Source organism: Oncorhynchus keta, chromosome 23 (assembly GCF_023373465.1).
Source record: "Oncorhynchus keta strain PuntledgeMale-10-30-2019 chromosome 23, Oket_V2, whole genome shotgun sequence".
NCBI classification, from domain to species: domain Eukaryota; kingdom Metazoa; phylum Chordata; class Actinopteri; order Salmoniformes; family Salmonidae; genus Oncorhynchus; species Oncorhynchus keta.
Window position 1 is genome coordinate 34,300,111 of NC_068443.1, and position 21,694 is coordinate 34,321,804.

At 46.8% G+C, this 21,694-nt stretch overlaps 1 protein-coding gene across 3 annotated transcripts in view; it reads left to right on the forward strand.

Annotated features, from left to right (window-relative positions):
- Positions 1-21,694, forward strand: part of chd7 (chromodomain helicase DNA binding protein 7) — a 79,373-nt gene that overhangs the window by 36,405 nt on the left and 21,274 nt on the right. For all 3 annotated transcript variants that reach the window (XM_052477068.1, XM_035800221.2, XM_052477069.1), the window contains exons 4-23: positions 4,378-4,522; positions 5,403-5,531; positions 5,710-5,775; positions 6,881-6,936; positions 7,254-7,368; positions 7,603-7,686; positions 7,904-8,041; positions 8,205-8,326; positions 11,224-11,467; positions 12,384-12,560; positions 12,865-13,107; positions 13,283-13,469; positions 13,657-13,867; positions 14,102-14,297; positions 14,649-14,816; positions 15,035-15,214; positions 15,547-15,657; positions 17,467-17,675; positions 19,186-19,385; positions 20,077-20,239. In XM_052477068.1, the coding sequence (XP_052333028.1) occupies positions 4,378-4,522; positions 5,403-5,531; positions 5,710-5,775; positions 6,881-6,936; positions 7,254-7,368; positions 7,603-7,686; positions 7,904-8,041; positions 8,205-8,326; positions 11,224-11,467; positions 12,384-12,560; positions 12,865-13,107; positions 13,283-13,469; positions 13,657-13,867; positions 14,102-14,297; positions 14,649-14,816; positions 15,035-15,214; positions 15,547-15,657; positions 17,467-17,675; positions 19,186-19,385; positions 20,077-20,239 (3,144 nt within the window). The remainder of the gene's footprint in view (positions 1-4,377; positions 4,523-5,402; positions 5,532-5,709; positions 5,776-6,880; positions 6,937-7,253; positions 7,369-7,602; positions 7,687-7,903; positions 8,042-8,204; positions 8,327-11,223; positions 11,468-12,383; positions 12,561-12,864; positions 13,108-13,282; positions 13,470-13,656; positions 13,868-14,101; positions 14,298-14,648; positions 14,817-15,034; positions 15,215-15,546; positions 15,658-17,466; positions 17,676-19,185; positions 19,386-20,076; positions 20,240-21,694) is intronic.

The following is a 21,694-nucleotide window of genomic DNA, read 5'->3' on the forward strand; positions in this document are numbered from 1 at the left end:
TCTAACTAACAGACCTCCACACCCGCAGCTTGTTGACAAAACTGGCTCCAAAAGTGAACTACGGGAATACTTTGCTTACACAACCGATGAGGGCAAGCCTCCCGAAACTGCGAAAGGTGTTAAAAGCAGTGCAGTGCAAACAAAGGGAGGTTTAGTTGCAAAACGACAAAAAAATTACAATATGATTATATCCCAAAAGTCATGTGAAATGCACTCACACCTTACATATATTGCTGTCATAGTTAACGTTAGTCCGACTTCGTGTTTGTCTGGGCTTTCTACCATTAGACAGCCAACTGCACTGGGTGGGGCATTGCACCCTGGGAGTTGAAATACACCCTGGGAATCGTAGTGTGCCATGTAAAGTCCATTGTATTTGTGTGACGTCTAGACTACAACAATAGAGATGCTTCAGAAATGAACTTAAGTGTTTGTCGTTTTGGAATTAAACTGTTCATGTAATACATTAAATGATTTAGCTGTCACAAATAATGTTATCTTAAGTGTAATGAATGTCATTTGACCTAATATTATGGTCATAGATGAGCAAATTAACCCCGCGATGTATCAAATGACATTTTAAAACACTTTAGATGTAATTGTACAATTATTCTAATATGGTATGTTAAGTTTCTTATTTAATATGGTGTTTAATTCTTTTCCAATAAATTGAAAATAGAATAGAAATGTTCTTTGTTATTTTTGTTATACTAGTTATCAACATTGTTAAAAAATAAATAAAATAAAGCCTAGTGGTTATTCAGTAACTTTAGCTAATACTCATTAGTTTTTTTTGCTGTGCTATGGTTTTGGTGTTATCAATTTATTGTTGACTATCTTGATACTAAACCTTGTATCAGTCAGTCTGGTATTGTGAGAGCACCATTCTTCATAACCTTCCTCCATTTTGTGATGGCTAGGCCAATGGGTTAATTTAGCATGATAATGGTGGCAGCTCATTCACTCAACTTCCACCCTGTAATGGTGGACTAAACATTCTCCCAGTCTTAAGGCAGAAGTTTTCTACTCTGTCCAGATCAGAGATTAGACGTCCTCCACCCCAACCCTGGCCTCAACCATGAGGTGGGAGCAATAGAACTGATCCTAGATCTGCCTGCCCAGACCTACACTGTCTAACTTGGTCTTGGCCAATGGCAATTTCATCTGTCCACAGAGGGTTGCTCTCTGAGCACACGGAGGGAACCTCCGTGTCTGAATTTCTCTGGTCTAAAGTGGCTTTCTCAACCCGGTCTCCTTTTGTTACACTTTTTAATTTTAGATAAACACCCTAAAAATCCTATGTGTTTTGATACACTGGTTAGGTTAAAGTACCTTTCATGATAGGATAGGCGAAAGCAATATGGTAGAAGCCATATCTGAATAAGTCATGAGTACAGCTGAAACGGAGCAGACCTCTCCTTTTGCACTGTGTAGAGATACTCAGTTTGGCTCGAGTCCATGTGCTCATTTTCTGTCCCCTGCTTCCCTAGCCAGCATCACTGACATGGATGGAGTGAGGGGCTTCAGGAGAGAGTGAGCCAGTGGCTGGCAGGCAGAAGGCTGTCTTTTGACCTTGTGTTTCTGTGCTCGGTCATCCTGGGAGAGAGTGGCGCTATTAATAGCTACACCCTCTCCTGCATCGTTGCTCCTCTCGCTGCCACACCCGTGTGTGTGCAACATGGGGTGTGTGCTGGCAGATTTGTTTGCTGTACACACAGCCGTCAGGAAGAGGGAAGCACACGTGCAGCACATCACATTGAGCGTGTTTGTGGCTCTCCCTTAATACAAACAGACTGTGTTAACCCTCGAAACGTGTGATACCACAACGTCTCCTTCATACTGAAAGGACAGAAGGGCCTTCCTCACTCTCAACACACCGGACCATTTATCTTAATCTGCTGCCTACTCGCTCTGCATCGAGGCACCTCCCCTTCCAAGCCAGTCACATGACTGAGAACCTTCCCTTATTAATGTCTCCATAGAGTTATTGCCGGCACTCTGCTGAAGCCGTGTGTGTGTGGGTACTCCTGTGTGCATTCATTGGCCTTTGCAAGTATGCTAAAGCTGTGTGTGTGTGTGCCCGGGGAGAAAGTGTCAGGGGGTCCAGCTGTGTATGACTCATCTCACCAGCGGACGGCAGGTGTCCTATAACTCTCCCTCCCTCCTCCGACCTTCTCCTCACTCTATTCCCTCTCCTCCTCCCGTCTCCTCGCTGTCAGCATGGACCATCACACGCACACACACTGAGCAAAGTCACACACCCACCACTGCTGGAGGACCACATGCCTAAATGCCATTCAGTACACCCCAGAGACCAGATTCATTTCAGTGGTGCAGTTGGAACAAATCCTGCTTGTTAATGCAGTTACAACACCATCATGGCCGACTGGTATTTTGGTACTACACACGCCATCTTATGAAACGTCATGTTTTGTTGCCCTTGTGCTGTATCTATAACAGCGTTGGTTAGCGGTGTTAGCCCTCTGTGTTTCTGCCTCACTACCTCCCTCCTCCTCTGGGTGCATACACACACAGCCCCAGAGCCCTTCCTTGAACCCTGCCCACAATACCTTGTGACTGGAGGATGAGATGGAGTAGGAGACTGATGAGGGGGTGAAGAAGATGAGGAGATGGTTGTGAAAATTGAGTGAATGAGACGATGAGTGGTGAGGGAAGGAATGGAGACTTGATAGAGGGGTAGAAAACGGAGGCAGGAGAAGAGATTGAAAGGTGGACCAAAGGGAGAAGAGAGGGAAGTGGAAAAGAGATTGAAAGAAGGGATGATGAAACTGGTCACTAAGATGGCCCGGTAGCATGAGAAAGGAAGATGGCGTCTGATGATGGACATTGGAGGAGCTGGCCCAGAAGAATGAGTGGAGTATGGACAGGGGGAAAATAGAGTAAATCTGTGGACGAGGGGGAAAGAGATGGGGAAGCTTATGGGCAATTCAACAGTTATGGACGTATGACACTCAGATTTTTCACTTTTAAAATGTAGTTTAACGAAGCATACCACTCTATGCACAAGGACTACTTAAACAATTTACACAGGAACACATTTACTTGAACAGTGCAGATGCAAAATTTGGTAACAGAATGACGGCATTCTGTTAACAAATTTTGCATCTGTGCCAGTCAAGTAAACGTGTACTTGCTACATTTTCTGTGTAAATTCTTAAGTTGTATTTCGTCATGGAGTTGGATGGTTTGTTCAACTTTGAAATCAAATGGTTTTGTTTGGCATACATTTTAAATAGAAAAATTGGAGTCTCAGTATAATTACCTTTCTAAACAATTACCCTTCTAAACAAGATGAGGGAAAGGGGGAGAAGCAAGGGAGGGGAGGCCCTGGAGGAGGGGAGGCCACGGAGGAGGAGAGGCCGGGGAGGCCAAGGTAGGAGATGGAGAGGCCGGGGAGGGGAAGAGAAAGCAAGGAGAAGCTTTAGAGGAGAGGCGTGATCGAGGGAAAGAAGAAAAGGAGAAGAGAGAGGGAGACTGACTGAGTAGAGCAGATGGCTCCAGCCGGTGGCGTCCAGCCAAAGGAACAGGTGCGGGTCATGTGACCGCCGGTTACCAGGGCGATGTGATTGCTCTTGGCGTGCAAATGAAAGGAGAGGGGGGCCCTAGAGGGGAGGGAGGGAGTAAGGGGGAGAGAGAAAGGCAAGAGGGGGGTTGACTGCCCACCCCCTGGGCTTTGTGTAATCTGTGGCAGCCGCGGAGCTGTGTGTGTGTGTGTGTGTGTGTGTGTGTGTGTAGTACACACAGTGGAAAGAGAGGAGACAACACCCCTTCTCTCTCTCCCTCCCTCCCTTCTCTCCCCCTCTTCTCTTTCATGTTTTAACCCTCTGTCCTCCAGCCTCGAGGAAAGGACCTCAAACTGTTAATTCAAAACATGGCCTCTCCAAGATGGTTACTTACTAGAAATCCCAAATGACATCCATCTTCTTGTGTATCGTACAACTTTGAAACCACCGGTTCATCTGCTGAGTTCTCGTTGTGTACAGGGTGATTTGTTGATTGTTCCAACGGTCATGAAAATGGTCTCCTAATGTTCTTATGCTATGGTAACAGCCTTGATATTGGGAGCAGATTATGATAAGAGGTTGTCCCTCATGTTGTGAAGGTAATTATACTTTTGCCATTGTTGACTTTAGACTATCAGAGACCCAGATGACCGAAAGCTGGCGGCAATGGCTTTTTATGTGCAATACACAGTGGTGGTGATAGGAGATGGTGTTCAGACTCACTCTTCTTTCTCTTTATTATCCATCTCCTCTCACACATCTCATTTATCATCACTCATCATTATCCCCCCTTCCTCTCCTGTCGCTCTCTTTCACCCTTCTCCTCATCCCTCTTCATCCCTTCTTCCTCCAGCACTAAGAAGGTGGAGGCAGCAGAGGGCAGTGGCAGCAGTGTGAAGGAGACCAAGAGGAAGAGAGAACCCTCAGTGTCGGTCAACTCAGATGTGGAGAAGTCACCCCCACCTCCCTCTGATGAGGAGGATGACGACGGTGTCCAGGTACACACACACACAGTAACGTCAGTTGTTCATACAGAGTAACATCAGTGGTATAGTACAGACAGACAAACGCACACTTTCCAACAATGTCAACCCTGCTAGAAGCTACCAAATAACCCCCATGCTAATTTATTGACTTCATTCTGGTCTTAATATGGATTTAATAATACAGCCGTATGGATGATGGCTGAACTAAAGGGGCCAGATGAAGTCTTATGTATGCATCCCAAGTGGGACCCTATTTCCTAGATGGGCCCTGATCTACCGGGTGTTCAGCCACAGGCCCTGGGTGTTAAATTATTAACTTCATCTGGTCCCGGTGTTTTTCAGGAGTGAATACAATAAAAAATATCTTAATGCGAGATGCTCACTCAAACATAAACACACTACCCTGCTCTGAGCCAGGCAAATGGGAGCTGTTAGCTGCAAAGGACTTCACCAACCCAAACATCCAGGTGACCCAGCCGTCTGACACTGAGGCATTGTCCAATTTCCACCACTCTTAAATAGTAGGCACGGCCTGACGGATGTAATACCATGATTGCAGCAGGCATGATTTAGCCCGTTAGAGCGCAGAAGAGAGGGTCTGCCCTGCGCTAGAGTGTGGCTGTGTGGCTGGGTACCTCGGTTCGACTGGGCTTGCGGATTGTGGAAGCTAGAATTTTTTTTTTTAAATATTTTTTTACTTGATTGATCATATCCGCAATAGAATGCAAATGTTTTTAAAAAACACTCATTCACCTCAATTTCCACCCTGGTTTTATTTTGTCAATCTCGTTTTTGGGATTGACGGGCTAGCGCGGTACTGTAAAGTACAATTGTTCACTTATCACCTTCCTCTCTCCCTCGTCCTTCTCTCTGTCCTCTCCCGTCTCTATAGAAGCGGCGCTCCAGTCGTCAGGTGAAGAGAAAGCGCTACACCGAGGAACTGGAATTCAGGATCTCGGATGAGGACCATGATGGAGACTCCCCGGCTCCCAAGTCCCCCTCCACTAACTCTGAGCAACAGGTCAGCACCAAAGGAGAGGCAGAGCGAGGTGCTCTGGCGTGTGTGTGTCAGAAGGAACTTGTCAGACTGAGAGCCAAAGTGTGTCAGATCATCTCTCTGTTTTGTCTGCGGATAGATTTGTGCTCCCTGCCCTCCATTACTTAGGCCTGCTAATGTTGTTCCATCTGTGTGACTGTAGGAGGTGGTGGAGACAGAGGGGCCTGTGGTGGAGAAGATCATGGCCATGCGCATGGGGAAGAAAGAGGTGAGGATCGTGCGCGCGCACACAACACTCACAGCTGCGTCTCTGGAGAGAAAATGGGTACCGGCACCCCTGCCCTGGCGTCATCTTAACAACCGCTGCTCGACCAGCTCTAAACAGATTATACTCGCGCTCATCCTCCCTCTGAGACAGACGCTTCATAGACCAGTCTAGCGGGGGTGTGGAATGAAGCCGGTTAGAGTTGTGTGGACTTGGGTCTCTGGGCTTGTGGGTTGGACTAGTAATTTGATTAGACCAGACGTTCGCAACCCTGGAGTTGACATGAGCCTTGAGTCTCTTTTGCATTAAAGTCTAGATACTTCCATTGTGACTGTATCCCTTGTTGGCAGTGACGGGGCTATGCTGTACTCCTGCAGTAGTGGCAGTGTAGGGAATTGAAGTATAAGGCTGTCTAGCGCTTTGTGTTCCCCCAAGACCGGCTGGTTTTATGTGGTACATTACACTCCAGACAGGGTGTGTGTGTGAGGGAGTTGTGTGTGTGTGTGTGTGTGTGTCTGTCTGTCTTCGGGGTGTGTGTTTCTTCATTCCATTTCAAAAGCTGCTCCAAAACAAAGCTTAGTTCACCTCTGCCAAAAACAATACGAACACTCGTGCAGGCTGGCTGGCGGCTGGGACTCGAAGTAAGGCAGCTGCGAATGGGTTACCCCCCCACCTTGCAAGCACGCACACACTCTGCCTGAGGAAATGCTAGTTTGGCGTCTGTCGTAGCGCTGTGGTTTTGGCAGGAAGCCAGGCCTCGGGTCAGCTCTCTGTGAATGGAACCGTGTGCGTGTAGTGTGGCTGTGTGTGCATAGAAGTGATTCATGAGTCATCTTCAGCACCACACAGTAGAGATGGTTGGTCTTTAATGGGGGTGGTGGGCTATTGTCAGTTCTCTTCTCCACTACAGTACAGAGAAACAATTGTTATTAGACTTTACTAATATGTTAGAGAAAACAGGGGCCTGGATTTAGTTTTTTATTTTTAAATCAGCGAATCACGCTCAAGGACAAACATTGCATCTTAACCCAAAACTCACACTCTTATCTCCCAACTGTAATCCACAACAGTTTACACAGATATTTACGTCTTGTTTGTTTTTTCACAGGTGGAATCGGGAGAGGAAATGGAAGTGGAAGAATTCTATGTGAAGTTCAAGAGTTTGTGAGTGACCAAAGTACCGACACACTACGATACAAGGCCTTAGTTCACCGTGTCATTTGATTACCTCAAGCTTTTGGGGGAGGAAATGGAGGATAAATGGCATCGTAATAAAACTTATCTAATACACGTTCTGTAAACCACAGGACTACTGTTTGGATTAAGATTATAATATAATGCTCTAATTCTCTAGATTAGCTCATTTTTGGTAGTGTGTGTGTCTGGTATATGGTGTGTGTATCATGGCATGTCTGTTATGGTATTTGTGTCATGGTTTATGGCGTGTGTGTGTAACTGTGTATTTCTCCCTCTCTGTGTAGCTCCTACCTGCACTGTCGCTGGGCAGATCTGGAGGAGCTGGAGAAGGACAAAAGGATCCACCAGAAGGTCAAGCGGTTCAGGGCCAAGCAGGCCCTCGCCACCTTCGTAACAGAGGTCAGTCCTGCACCTTTATCTTCCCCACTGTTTGGCTGCCATTTTGTGTCTGTTTTAACACGCGTTGTACAATCGGTTTCTTTCCTCCTACTTTCAACTTCAGAGGATTCAATAACATACGGTTATTTGGTTGGGTGAATGTTAGACTTTCTCTGCTCTTCACTCTTCGTGCCATCTTCATCTGCCATCATAATGGTCAGAAGCTAACCTTCTCTCATTCCCTCCCTCCTGCAGATGGATGACGAGCCTTTCAACCCGGACTATGTTGAGGTGGACCGGGTCCTGGACGAGTCGGAGAGCACAGATGAGAACGGCGAGGTTTGTTCCTTCTCTTTCTTTTCTACCTGTCTCTATGGCCTTTAAATGGCCTCCAAAGGTGGATAGGTTTGGTTATGTCCTTGACTTATCCTTGTTTTGAAGTTCATTGGCTCAACATTCCTTTTAAGTTCAGACCAAACGTTGGTTGCCCTTTCCTTTCATGTTGGAGTCACAGAAAGATACACTAACCCTCTCTCTAACTCTCCTCTTTCCCCAGCCTGTCAACCTGTACCTGGTGAAGTGGTGCTCCCTGCCCTATGAGGACAGCACGTGGGAGCTGAAGGCCGACATTGACCTGGCCAAGATCGAGGAGTACGAGGCCGTCTCGGCCCGCCAGCCCGAGACAAAGCGCGTGGTGAGTATTAAAAACCTCCACACACACTTCCACTCTACAGACGCTCCTGCTACCTTTTTCTTACATTTTTTTTTATGGTCCCGGCCCTTTAACTTGGAGCCAGCAAGGCCACGCTCCTGCAGTCGCACGGAAACCACTAACGGCAGGCTTTTATTTGAAACAGGAGCGACCTCCCACTGACGGCTGGCAGAAATCCGAGAGTTCCAGGGATTATAAAAACGACAACGCACTCAGGGAATACCAGCTGGAGGGAGTGAACTGGCTGCTCTTCAACTGGTACAATACGTAAGGAGAAGTACTATAACGCTCTCTGTGTGTGCAAAGCTGTATGATGTATCTGTATGACTGCCTATTATACAACGTTTATAATTTAACAGTAGTATAATATACATGATATCGAGTCTAAAATGTGATTTTAAAAACCCCACAGGTACTCAATAACAAATACTTTGTATGTAATTGAGTATGTGGACATCCATTCAAATTAGTGGATTTTGCTATTTCACCCACACCCGTTGCTCACAGGTGTATAAAATCGAGGACACCGCCATGCAATCTCCATAGATAAACATTGGCAATAGAATTACCTTACTGAAGAGCTCAGTGACTTTCAATGTGGCATCGTCATAGGATGCCACTTTTACAACAATGCAGTTCGTCAAATTTCTGCCCTGCTAGAGCTGCCCCAGTCAACTGTAAGTGCTGTTATTGTGAAGTGGAAACATCTAGGAGCAACATCGGCTCAGACGTGAAGTGGTAGGCCACATAAGCTCACAGAACGGAACTGCCGAGTGCTGAAGCGCGTGGAACGTAAAAATTGTCTGTCCTTGGTTGCAAAACTCGCTACAGAGTTTCCATGGCTCAGCAGCCTCACACAAGCCTAAGATCACCATGCGAAATGCCAAACGTCAGCTGGAGTGGTGTAAAGCTCGCTGTCATTGGATTCTGGAGCACCAGACACGCATTCTCTGGAATGATGAATCACGCTTCCCCATCTTGGCAATTCGACTGAATAATCTGGGTTTGGTGGATGCCAGGTGAACACTACCTGCCGCAATGCATAGTGCCAGCTGGAAAGTTTGGTGGAGGAGGTATAATGGTCTGGGGCTGTTTTTCATGGTTCAGGCTAGGCCCCTTAGTTGCAGTTCTACACTACAGCATTTAATGAGTTTCTAGACGATTCTATGCTTCCAACTTTGTGGCAACAGTTTGGGGAAGGCCCTTTCCTGTTTCAGCATGACAATGCCCCCGTGCACAAAGCAAGGTCCATACAGAAATAGTTTGTCAAAATCGGTGTGGAAGAACTTGACTGGCATGCGCAGACCCCTGACCTCAACCCCATCAAATGCCTTTGGGATTAATTAAAATGCTGACTGCGTGCAAGGGTCTTATCGCTCAACATCAGTGCTCAACATCAGTGCCCGACCTCACTAATGCTCTTGTGGCTGAATGGAAGCAAGTCCCCACAGCAATGTTCCAACATCTAGTGGAAAGCCTTCCCAGAAGAGTGAAGGCTGTTATAGCAGCAAAGGGGGGACCTCCATATTGGAATGAGATTTTCGATGAACAGGTGTCCACATACTTTTGGTCATGTAGTGTAGATGCTATGTTTATCCAACACATTCACATGGAAAATACTTAAACATGTCACCGAACATGCGTGAATACAATCAACACATCCATTCCCCATAGGGTGTCCTCCAACCCATGTGTTATAGGGACATGTGTGTACCCAAGCTGTGCTTTTCTCACACTAATCATTAATGTGTGATCTACCGCTGTTGCACACGACACACTACTGCACGCACACACTGACACCCCTTCACCACACATACACACACAAACCCATCACCAGTGTAGCCTGCCTACCCCAATATATCAGTATAACACTATAGAAAAGCTTCCACACACACTCACTTCTTAATTTGAATGTCATTGATCTGCCATAACCGGGTTAGCTTAACTGTTCATTAGATTACTCACTAATGGAGTGAACAGAGTGAAGGACACACTATTGCCCATATAGTGGACTACTTGGCCGAAGGCAGGGCACTATATAGTCAATAACGTGTCATTTGAGACGCTATCCCGGTTACATCTCATTCATTGCATTGTTTTCTCTCCTTTCTTTACTCCTAACTGCACATTTGGATAACTCACTGCCGCTAATAGTCACTGAGGACTCACTGCCGCTAATAGTCACTGAGGACTCACTGCCGCTAATAGTCACTGAGGACTCACTGCCGCTAATAGTCACTGAGGACTCACTGCCGCTAATAGTCACTGAGGACTCACTGCCGCTAATAGTCACTGAGGACTCACTGCCGCTAATAGTCACTGAGGACTCACTGCCGCTAATAGTCACTGAGGACTCACTGCCGCTAATAGTCACTGAGGACTCACTGCCGCTAATAGTCACTGAGGACTCACTGCCGCTAATAGTCACTGAGGACTCACTGCCGCTAATAGTCACTGAGGACTCACTGCCGCTAATAGTCACTGAGGACTCACTGCCGCTAATAGTCACTGAGGACTCACTGCCGCTAATAGTCACTGAGGACTCACTGCCGCTAATAGTCACTGAGGACTCACTGCCGCTAATAGTCACTGAGGACTCACTGCCGCTAATAGTCACTGAGGACTCACTGCCGCTAATAGTCACTGAGGACTCACTGCCGCTAATAGTCACTGAGGACTCACTGCCGCTAATAGTCACTGAGGACTCACTGCCGCTATAATAGTCACTGAGGACTCACTGCCGCTATAATAGTCACTGAGCACTCACTGCCGCTAATAGTCACTGAGGACTCACTGCCGCTAATAGTCACTGAGCACTCACTGCCGCTATAATAGTCACTGAGGACTCACTGCCGCTATAATAGTCACTGAGCACTCACTGCCGCTAATAGTCACTGAGGACTCACTGCCGCTAATAGTCACTGAGCACTCACTGCCGCTATAATAGTCACTGAGCACTCACTGCCGCTATAATAGTCACTGAGCACTCACTGCCGCTATAATAGTCACTGAGCACTCACTGCCGCTATAATAGTCACTGAGCACTCACTGCCGCTATAATAGTCACTGAGCACTCACTGCCGCTATAATAGTCACTGAGCACTCACTGCCGCTATAATAGTCACTCCCTTTCATCATGTTCATAATGTTTCTCCCCCTCCCAGACGGAACTGCATCCTAGCAGATGAAATGGGCCTGGGCAAGACCATTCAGTCAATCACATTCCTCTATGAGATCTACCTGAAGGGGATTCACGGGCCCTTCCTGGTCATCGCCCCCCTCTCCACCATTCCAAACTGGGAGAGGGAGTTCCGCACCTGGACCGAACTAAACGTGATCGTCTACCATGGCAGCCAGGCCAGCCGCAAGACCATCCAGGCCTACGAGATGAACTACCGTGACGCGCAGGTACGTTTTGACCGTAACGTGGTCGTACTTTAACCATGACCTAACCACAGAACAACTATAAGACCATCCAGGCCTACGAGATGAACTCCTGCGGCGCATATGCGTGACCATACCTTAATTTAACCTGACCGTAACATGACCATCAAGGCCAGACGCACAGGTAACGAGAACTTAATGTAACGATAATCCCAAGCACACCATGACCTTATTCTATCACAACTTTAGCATTGCATAACAAACATGACCTCACAACACGCTTAGCCCTAAGTGAGACTATAGTACGGTACACTCGGTTCTTCACCCTAATCTAAGAATAATCCCGCAGTAAGCACTTTTAGATAGACTGTCAGGTACTTAACCTCATTAACCAGAGAGCCACACTGACCTTACCAGACCGAATAAAGACTACAGTGACCGAAATGTGACCGTAACCTACTCCAATAACTATTTTAAATGTGTTAACCCAGCGGTTCACCGTCTTTTCTGATCTGGTGAACACCACATTACTGTCGAAAGTTCGCAGAGTTATGGAATTTGTACCAAAATATCTTGCCGGCCAAATTGAGTCAATTTTATCTGTAAATGTAACAGATTAAAGGCCTAATAATAATAATAATAATAATATTATTATTACAATTAGCATTGTGAAAAGTAATGTAATATGAATTACAATACCTTTAATAGTCCCAACTTTCATTTTTGGCAACAACAAAAAAGAATCATAACAAAATTTGAGGACCATCTGCAGTACCGCCACAGACCACCAGTACCTCCAGACCACCAGTACCTCGGCAGACCATGTAATCCTATAACCAGGGTCCTGAGTTTTCCCTGATTGAGTCGCATGGGCAGGAAAATCTCATGTTCACCATAACACTCCTTCCTCTCCCTCGCTCTCTTCTCCCTCCGTCCTCAGGGTCGTGTGATAAAGGGAGCGTACAAATTTCATGCAGTCATCACCACGTTTGAGATGATCCTGACGGACTGCCCGGAGCTGCGCAGCGTCCCGTGGCGCTGTGTGGTCATCGACGAAGCTCACCGCCTCAAAAACAGGAACTGCAAACTGCTCGAGGGACTCAAGATGATGGACATGGTGAGTTGTAACGGAGAGAAATGTCTAGTTGAGATGTATGATTTATTTGACAATTTAAAAAATGTAATAAAAAATGCACAATACAACCACATGTGGATAGAAAGACTACTTGCCATTGGACCTGTTGGAAAATAAGCAACTTATTGATGAAATGCTAATATTTCATGGACATTAACGGGACTATGTTTCCGCTTTCCTCCTCTCCTATCACAGGAGTAATAAATAAAAAAAACATATAAAGACCTACTGGAAGGAACGAAGTACAGTAATGACTAAATACTCCCCCCTCTCTCCCCCTGGGAAGGAGCACAAGGTGCTGCTGACCGGAACGCCCTTGCAGAACACTGTGGAGGAGCTCTTCAGTCTGCTCAACTTCCTGGAGCCTGAACGCTTCCCCTCAGAGAACACCTTCATGCAGGAGTTTGGCGACCTCAAGACTGAGGAGCAGGTCCAGAAGCTGCAGGCCATCCTGAAGCCCATGATGCTGCGACGTCTCAAGGAGGATGTGGAGAAGAACCTGGCCCCCAAGGAGGAGACCATCATCGAGGTGTGTGTTTGAGTGTTTTTCTCATGGTCAAATAGTGAGATTTCCTTGTACTTGAATGTAATTATCTTAACGTCAATTCTTTCAATGTGCAAGCCATCTTACCTTCTCTGTTAGATTACTACTGCCGTATTATGAGGTCTTGCTGACTGATTTCGTTCCTATCCCCTATTCTCAGGTGGAGTTGACCAACATCCAGAAGAAGTACTACCGGGCCATCCTGGAGAAGAACTTCTCCTTTCTGTCTAAAGGAGGACCGGGAGGTGGTGGTGGTGCATGGGGAGGCGGAGGGGCTCAGGTCCCCAACCTGCTCAACACCATGATGGAGCTGAGGAAGTGCTGCAACCACCCCTACCTCATCAATGGTACTGAACACACACTAATGCAGATCACACTCATTCTAAAATCGTTTGGCTTAGAATGTGTTTATTTTGGACCCTCTGGATGTTGATTTGGTGTCCTGTGCCCCACCTACTTGGCTTGGGTTTGTTTGTGAACTGACAGGGTTTAGTCATGCTGCTTTGAATGATTCTGATGCCTCTTATGTTCTAGGTGCAGAGGAGAAGATCCTGGAGGACTTCCGCGAGAACCACCACGCCGAGATGGCCCAGTTCCACCTGCAGGCCATGATCCAGGCGGCGGGCAAGCTGGTGCTGATCGACAAGCTGCTGCCCAAGCTGAAGGCCGGAGGACACAGGGTCCTTGTCTTCTCCCAGATGGTGCGCTGCCTGGACATCTTGGAGGACTACCTCATCCAGAAACGGTGCGAAAAACTGGAACTGGTTGCCCATGTGCCAGATGCAGCCCGCTTTTATTTTTAAAAATGTTGGCCGTGTTTTATCTTTGAATAGTTGATGCATTTGAACATCATAATTCATGCTGTGTACACACACATTACTAGTAGTCTGTAGGAGCACATCGATGACAGTCAGAAACGTGGGTTGTTTTAGTATGACTGTGTTGTTGGCGCTGACCATGACCGTCTCCATCCGACTAGGTACCCGTACGAGCGTATCGATGGCCGCGTGAGAGGTAACCTCCGGCAGGCTGCGATCGACCGCTTCTCTCGACCGGACTCCGACCGCTTTGTCTTCCTGCTGTGTACCCGGGCCGGGGGCCTGGGCATCAACCTGACTGCTGCAGACACCTGCATCATCTTTGACTCAGACTGGAACCCCCAGAATGACTTACAGGTATGAAAACTGGGCTGGACTTTGAAATAGTCTCACTACTAAATTTGATAGTTGAAGATGCCATTTTTTAAATCTTTGAGAATACTGTGGTCACAACTCAAATAACTGCACAGGTCAATACAGTGCTGTTAAATACAGTAGACAGACACTAGTTAAAATGCAGTGCACAGGTTTGCAAATTAAACAAAACACATGGCAGACGATTGAACATTCCAAAACAGGGCAGACGAGATGTTATCACACTGGTACACAGCTCCATGACTTCGTTTATTATCAGTTGATCTATGCTTTTTGGAATCTAAGCGTGTTTTTTTTCTTCTCCATACCTCTTTCTCTTTTCCTCTCTCTCAGGCCCAAGCCAGATGCCACAGGATTGGCCAGAGCAAGGCGGTGAAGATCTACAGACTGATCACTAGGAACTCCTATGAGAGGGAGATGTTTGACAAGGCCAGCCTCAAGCTGGGCCTTGACAAGGCTGTGCTGCAATCCATGAGTGGCCGAGAGAACGCAGCCAACGGGGTACGACACACACACAGTTCTCACACAGTCAAATAGCAAGACCAGGCTTGAGGACATCTTGTTATAGTCTAAGTTATATATGCAGCAATAGAAGGTTGGTCACCTGTCTTTGGAAATATGGTCTTCTCAACCGTACTTCATTACCTTAATAAAGGTAAACTTCTGTTGATGTGCCGAGCTCCGTGATCTAAACGCTTAAATGTACTCTACCACCTCAGGTGCAGCAGCTGTCTAAGAAGGAAGTGGAGGACCTCCTCCGCAAAGGAGCTTACGGAGCTCTGATGGACGAGGAGGACGAGGGCTCGAAGTTTTGCGAGGAAGACATTGACCAGATCCTCCAGAGACGAACCCAGACCATCACCATTGAGTCCGAGGGCAAGGGGTCCACCTTCGCCAAGGTAGCTTCAATACGCTGTTTCCTATGTATTCTTAGCTCCCTCATTCAATCCAGTAGCCATTACCATAGGAATTGAATTACTAGAACAGATTTACCCTTTCAAGTCTATGGGCCTGGGTGGACCGTCGCCCCATTCTATTAGGAATTCTATTTCTATGGTCATTAACACGAGAGAGCCAGGCTCGTTCAGAACCAAGCTGTGCAGTGTCAGTGGGAGCTAACCCAGCAGCACTTCTTTGAGATCAAAAGTGTCATTTGATTAAAAGAAGGTGGAGAAAACGCATTCAGGAGATTCGCCGTTGGTACCGTTTCTCCTTCTCCGTTTCTCCCCAGGCGAGCTTCGTGGCCGCTGGGAACAGGACGGACATTTCCCTGGAGGACCCAGACTTCTGGCAGAAGTGGGCCAAGAAGGCAGAGCTCGACATGGATGCTATCAATGGACGGGTAAGCCTCAGGATATTGAATTGTGGGAAATGTAGTGTGACAGGGGTGACCTAGGAGGGCAGAGACTTGGCTTGGTCAGTATTTCAGTCTCAAGGACTGTACAGTTACTGGCTACTTGAGGACAGTGAGGCTACCGATTTGTGTTGACAGTTTGGCTTCTGGGGCTGAATTCTCAGTTGCAGTATTTACTATGGGAATGGGAGAAACTCAGCCCGGGGTGGTCACACCAGCGTTTCCCCTCCCTTTAGACACCATGCTAAAGTATCGGCGCTCAATAGTATTATCTCCCTCATACATACACTAATCTAAAGCGTTAATTAATATGGCTTATTACCCCCAGGCTAGCCATGCGTGGCACCCCAGTCATAACTGGGCTAAGTCTAGCTCATTTAAAACGGTGGCTGTGGGAATCTCTTTCTATTCCTTAATTACCCCGCATTCCCCTCTTCGGTGGACCCAGAGGCAGTAAGCAGCTTATGCTGCTGCCGGAGGGGAACAGAGACATCACTTAGTCAGTCTAGAGAGCAAGTCCTTTTCCTCTCCTCTTCGTCTCTACCCCACACCGCTCTTGCTCTCTCCTCCCTCTCAAGGGCCCTAGAGTATAGCACTTAATCCAGCCGCATAAACAGACGTGTCATCTCTGCAAGTCACCCTGGATGAGTTTTTATATATATATATGTGTGTGTGTGTGTGTGTGTGTGTGTAATGCTTTCGGAAACTATTCAGACCCCTTGACTCCAAATGTTGTTACATTACAGCCTTGTTCTTGAATGGATAAATAAAAATCCTCATCAATCTACAAGCAATACCCCATAATGACAAAGCGAAAACAGGTTTTTAGAAATTGTTGCAAATTTATTTAAAAAATGTCAAACATACCTTATTTACTTAAGTATTCAGATGCGTTGCTATGAGACTCAAAATGGAGCTCAGGTGCATCCCATTTCCATGTATCATCCGTGAGATGATTGATTAGAGTCCACCTGTGGTAAATTCAATTAATTGGACATGATTTGGAAAGGCGCACACCTGTCTATAATGTCCCACAGTTGACCGGGCATGTCAGAGCAAAATCCAAGCCATGAGGTCGAAGGAATTGTCTGTAGAGCTCCGAGACAGGATTGTGTCGAGGCACAAATCTGCGGCGGGGAAACAAACTGGGGAATCGGGGGAGATATGGGCCTTGGTCAGGGAGGTGACCAAGAACCCGATGGTCACTGACAGAGTTCCTCTGTGGAGATGGGATAACATTTACATTACATTTAAGTCATTTAGCAGACGCTCTTATCCAGAGCGACTTACAAATTGGTGCATTCACCTTATGACATCCGTAGGACAACCATCTTTGCAGCACTCCACCAATCAGGCCTTTATGGTAGTGTGTCCAGACGGAAGCCACTCATCAGTAAAAGGCACGACAGCCCGCTTGGAGTTTAGCTAACAAGTGCTCAGCATATGTGGAAACTCCTTCAAGACTGTTGGAAAAGCATTCCAGGTGAAGCTGGTTGAGAGAATGCCAAGAGTGTTCAAAGCTGTCAAGGCAAAGAGTGGCTACTTTGAAGAATCTCAAATATATTTTGATTTAAAAAATAAAAAATGGGGGATAAATAAGGGAAACCCATTGAATGAGTAGGTGTCCAAACCTTTGACGTGTACTGTACCTAATATATCGATCTCTATCCGCAGGGAAACTTGTAATAAGGTCAATAATAACATGCTACCTGTTTTGAGCATTTTAACAGGGAGGGAAATGTGGTTAGGGGGTTTGACACTGTTTAATTTTGTGATTTTAAATAACAATTTTCTTAGAACACCCTGGTGATTGACACGCCGAGGGTACGGAAGCAGACACGCCACTACAGCTCAATGAAGGAGGACGAGTTGGCGGAGTTCTCCGAGCTGGAGAGTGACGGCGAGAACGAGAAGCCCTTGACTAAACCCAGGCGGCCACAGGACCGAGCCCAAGGGTACCCCCGCAGCGAGTGCTTTAGGGTGGAGAAGAACCTCCTGGTTTATGGGTGAGTGGACATCTGAAAGACATAGAAGTTTGTTAGGGAAGGGATGAAGTCCCTTTGGAAGGCTAACCCTGATAGATCTGAAAGAATGTCATCTGTTTTAGTTTTTTTCCCTGGTGGGAATTCGGTGAAAGATTTTCACCATAATGGTCAATATCTACAGCTAGACACTACAGACTGTTAGATGGATGTAAGAAATTAATCAAACACACCAGAGGGATATTACCACAGCCCTTAATTATCACTCATCCAATCCTTTCACCTCTACATGTTCTCGGTCAGGAAGTCCACCTGATTCCTGAGAGATGTCATATCTTGTCTGGCTTCCAGGGTACCGATCTCATCTTTCCTTTCCCTCCTTTGTAGGCTCAGGAGGTTGAGGATGTGTGCTTGCCTAAACACCAGTCACAAGCGACTGGTCTGGTCATGCTGCGGTGGTCTGGGGGGAAATGACGCCCACGGAGCGCTATTGCTTGCACACTCCCATGTAGAGTAATTTAACACTTAGCCATCTGAGGCTCCCACACGCAAGGGGCCATTAAACATGCCTGTATACTTACACACACACGAGCCCAGATCGATCTTGCATGCACTCCTATAATGACCCAACACACAACCACACAGTGAACCAACCAACCAGCACCTACATCACACACAATGGCCCAGCACTTACGTATAAACACACACACTCATTAGTTGCCGTGCCCGGCTGCCCTCCGCTGGGAGAGATCACGGCTGGCTGCATGCACTCACCACGTCTGACCAGCAGTGGGGTTTGTTTTTCACATGCGACCGAGTCAACTGTACTGTCTAGACCCCAGGGCTGTAGGGCAAATTAGAGCCATCACGTCTGAGAGGACTCAATTCAACTGACGCTGCTGCCATTGACTCCCTCCCTCTCCATCTCCCTCCATAGACCAGCCACAGCCTCCCTCGACCCACAAACGCACTCCTATCGTCTGGGTGTCAGTGGGGTTATCTCACTGCCGTGTAGAAACGTTTTAGGGCGAGACGAGAGTCTTCGCTCGGTTGTCACAAGTAGAAATCTACTCTGGGTCACCCGTGGTAATGAGATGTGCTGTCGGTTGCATGTGCGGTCATGAGCGAACGGGGTCACGGAATCAGATCGTGGTGTGACATTGGAACCTGGTTGAAAGGCAGAGAGCCAGACAACACCGCCCCATTCATACCCGCCCCTCAACCTTACTGTAGTAGTTTGGGTGGGGGGAGGAATATGGAAATAAAAAACCTTCTAGCTCCAGATTGTAAATGTGAGTCATCGGGATAAATGATAATACTTGAGACACTGACTAAATAATTCTCATCTCTTTCTCCTCTCTCTCTCCTTGCTTCGTTCTTCTTCTTCTTTTCTTATCATTTCCTTCATCTCATCGTTTTCTCTTTCCCGCTCTCCTTTCTTCCCCCCCCCTCTCCGTTATCACTTTCTATCCCTCCGTCTCTCCCCTCCCTTTTTCTAACCCTCTCTCTGTGATGATCTTCCCCTCCCTGCTAGGTGGGGTCGCTGGGGAGACATCCTGTCCCACGGGCGTTTCAAGCGGCCCCTGCGGGAGCAAGATGTGGAGACCATCTGCCGCGCCCTGCTGGCCTACTGCCTGCTGCACTACCGTGGCGACGAGAACATCAAGAGCTTCATCTGGGACCTCATCACGCCCACCGAGGATGGACAGAGCCGCACGCTCACTAACCATTCCGGTACGTATCCCTACGCACCCTTACTGCAGCATTACCGTAGCTTAATTAACCAAAAACGTAACGAACACACCACCACCTTTCCACTGTCTCACAATGGCAACCTCACCAGCTGCTCTTTAAGACCTGCCCAATAGCCCCCAGTAGGAGTAGTGAATAACCATGCGTTGAATTCCATAGGATTTTTCACAGTACCACCACCAACGTCCCTCCCCCACCCACTCAACCCCTCCCCCACCCACTCAACCCCTCCCCCACCCACTCAACCCCTCCCCCACCCACTCAACCCCTCCCCCACCTATTCCCTCCACAACAACTCCTGACATGACCTTGCTTTAACCTTATGCTCTGTCTGGTTTAGCGCTGGACTAGAACCGGCTCAAACTGGTTGTCTGACTTTACATAACTTATCTGACCTTGATCCTCATTGGTTTCCCGCCTAAGCAAACTGGAATCTGATTTGGTTACACAAACCATAGTTAGCCCAATTCCTTGCTATTTCAATGTTATCAATTAGTTTGCAAGATGGCCATTTCAAATAAATAATTGTCATAATTGATAAAAATCCTTGCTGCTACTAGACTTGTCAAACCCAGGTCTCTCTTTATAAAGGGATCTCAATGAGAACTAATGAATCTATTACCCTAAATTGTAATGTCTCTGACTGTTGTTGTGATCCCCCCCCCTCCTGCAGGTCTGTCTACTCCAGTACCACGGGGTCGTAAGGGCAAGAAAGGGAAACCAGCCCCGCCTGCCCCTCCCCAGCTCCCCAGGGCAGAGTGGCTGGCCAGCTGTAACCCTGACCTGCTACTGCAGGAGGACAGCTACAAAAGACACCTCAAACACCACTGTAATAAGTAAGTCACCCCTAAATCCTAACCTCAACGCTGTCGTTTTTCAAACACCAAAAGAACAAATTAGCCATTGATCAAGCTCAGTGTCGTTGTGCTCGAGTCCGTTCTCGAGACCCCATGTTTGTCTGATACATTTTGACTGTGTCGGACAGTGAGGACTCGTCATTTCTTCCCGAGACTAGTGGCGTAAGAAACTCAGTAGTTATCAGCTTCCTTTTAGTCAGCGCGTTAAACTGCTTCGCCAGGTGAAATATACATACCCACCTTTCATTAAATGATCTTATCACCTATTAAAACCTGGGCCTCCTACTTGACTCGTAACTTTACTGTTCTTTACTTTCATTGACAAATATCCTCAAACCTTGTTGCGCTCGTCAGAATTTCCTTGATTCACTAGTAGGGAAGAGTTAGGGGAATTATTTGCAAGTTGTGCGCTCACTATTAGTGATGGGGAGGGGGGGGGGAATTGTAACAGTCTTAATATCTATTATAGACATGTTTGCTCAGTGGTGAAATGTGGCAACTTCCAACATGTACTGAACTCAAAAATCATACCATCACTTAATGCACCCAACTGAATAAAACAGAACTGAGTCGAGCTTCTGGCTGCCACTCACACAGATAGCACCCACACGGATAATGCTACCTACAACCACACTGCTTAAACAACCTAGCCTTACGCCATCACGATCACACATCACCAAAAGCAAGAACAGTGACACGTCAAAGGATGTGCGAGACAAGCTCGTGATGCCGGATGGACAGCGACTGTAATACCAGTGCGCACTATGTAGGAGAGTGCAGTTTATGTTAAACACATAGGGCCGATAGACAGCAGTCACACACGGCATGATGTTAAAGGACATGGCGCACATTCACTGACATAATACGCCAGTAGGTCCCAATCATAAGAATACAAAAACACAACCATTAAGCGTTAACTATTACTTCCCGTTGCAAATATCTTTTTCACAAACAGCACACAAGGTGACCGGTGAACTTAAGTTTAGATGCAACAACGTTTCACGCTGAAGTTATTTTCAATGAAATGGCTGCGAGCTTTGAAGGAAGTCGTTTCCGTAAGTTTTGGTTAAATGTCCAACCCATTAAAAATCAACATGTGATTGGTTGAATGTCCACTGTCCCTCTTAAATGATTCCCTAATAGAGTTTAGCCAGCTAGATTTATCTCCCCAAAAACCACCAAAGAAAAATCCTTATTGGATCTTTTTCTCATCTTCAGTGTTAACGCTTTCCTTTCCAACAACAACTGAAGAGAGAAAATCAGAACATTTATTATTTTACAAATTCTCTGAAGGCTGTCATTGTTCCCTACTGTGTTTGGGTTAGTAACAACTTGTAAAGTGACTCTATTTTCCCTCGGCATGCATTTTTCACCAGTCTCAATTTCTGAAGGCTCCCGAGTGGCGCTGTGGTCTAAGACGCTGCATCTCAGTGC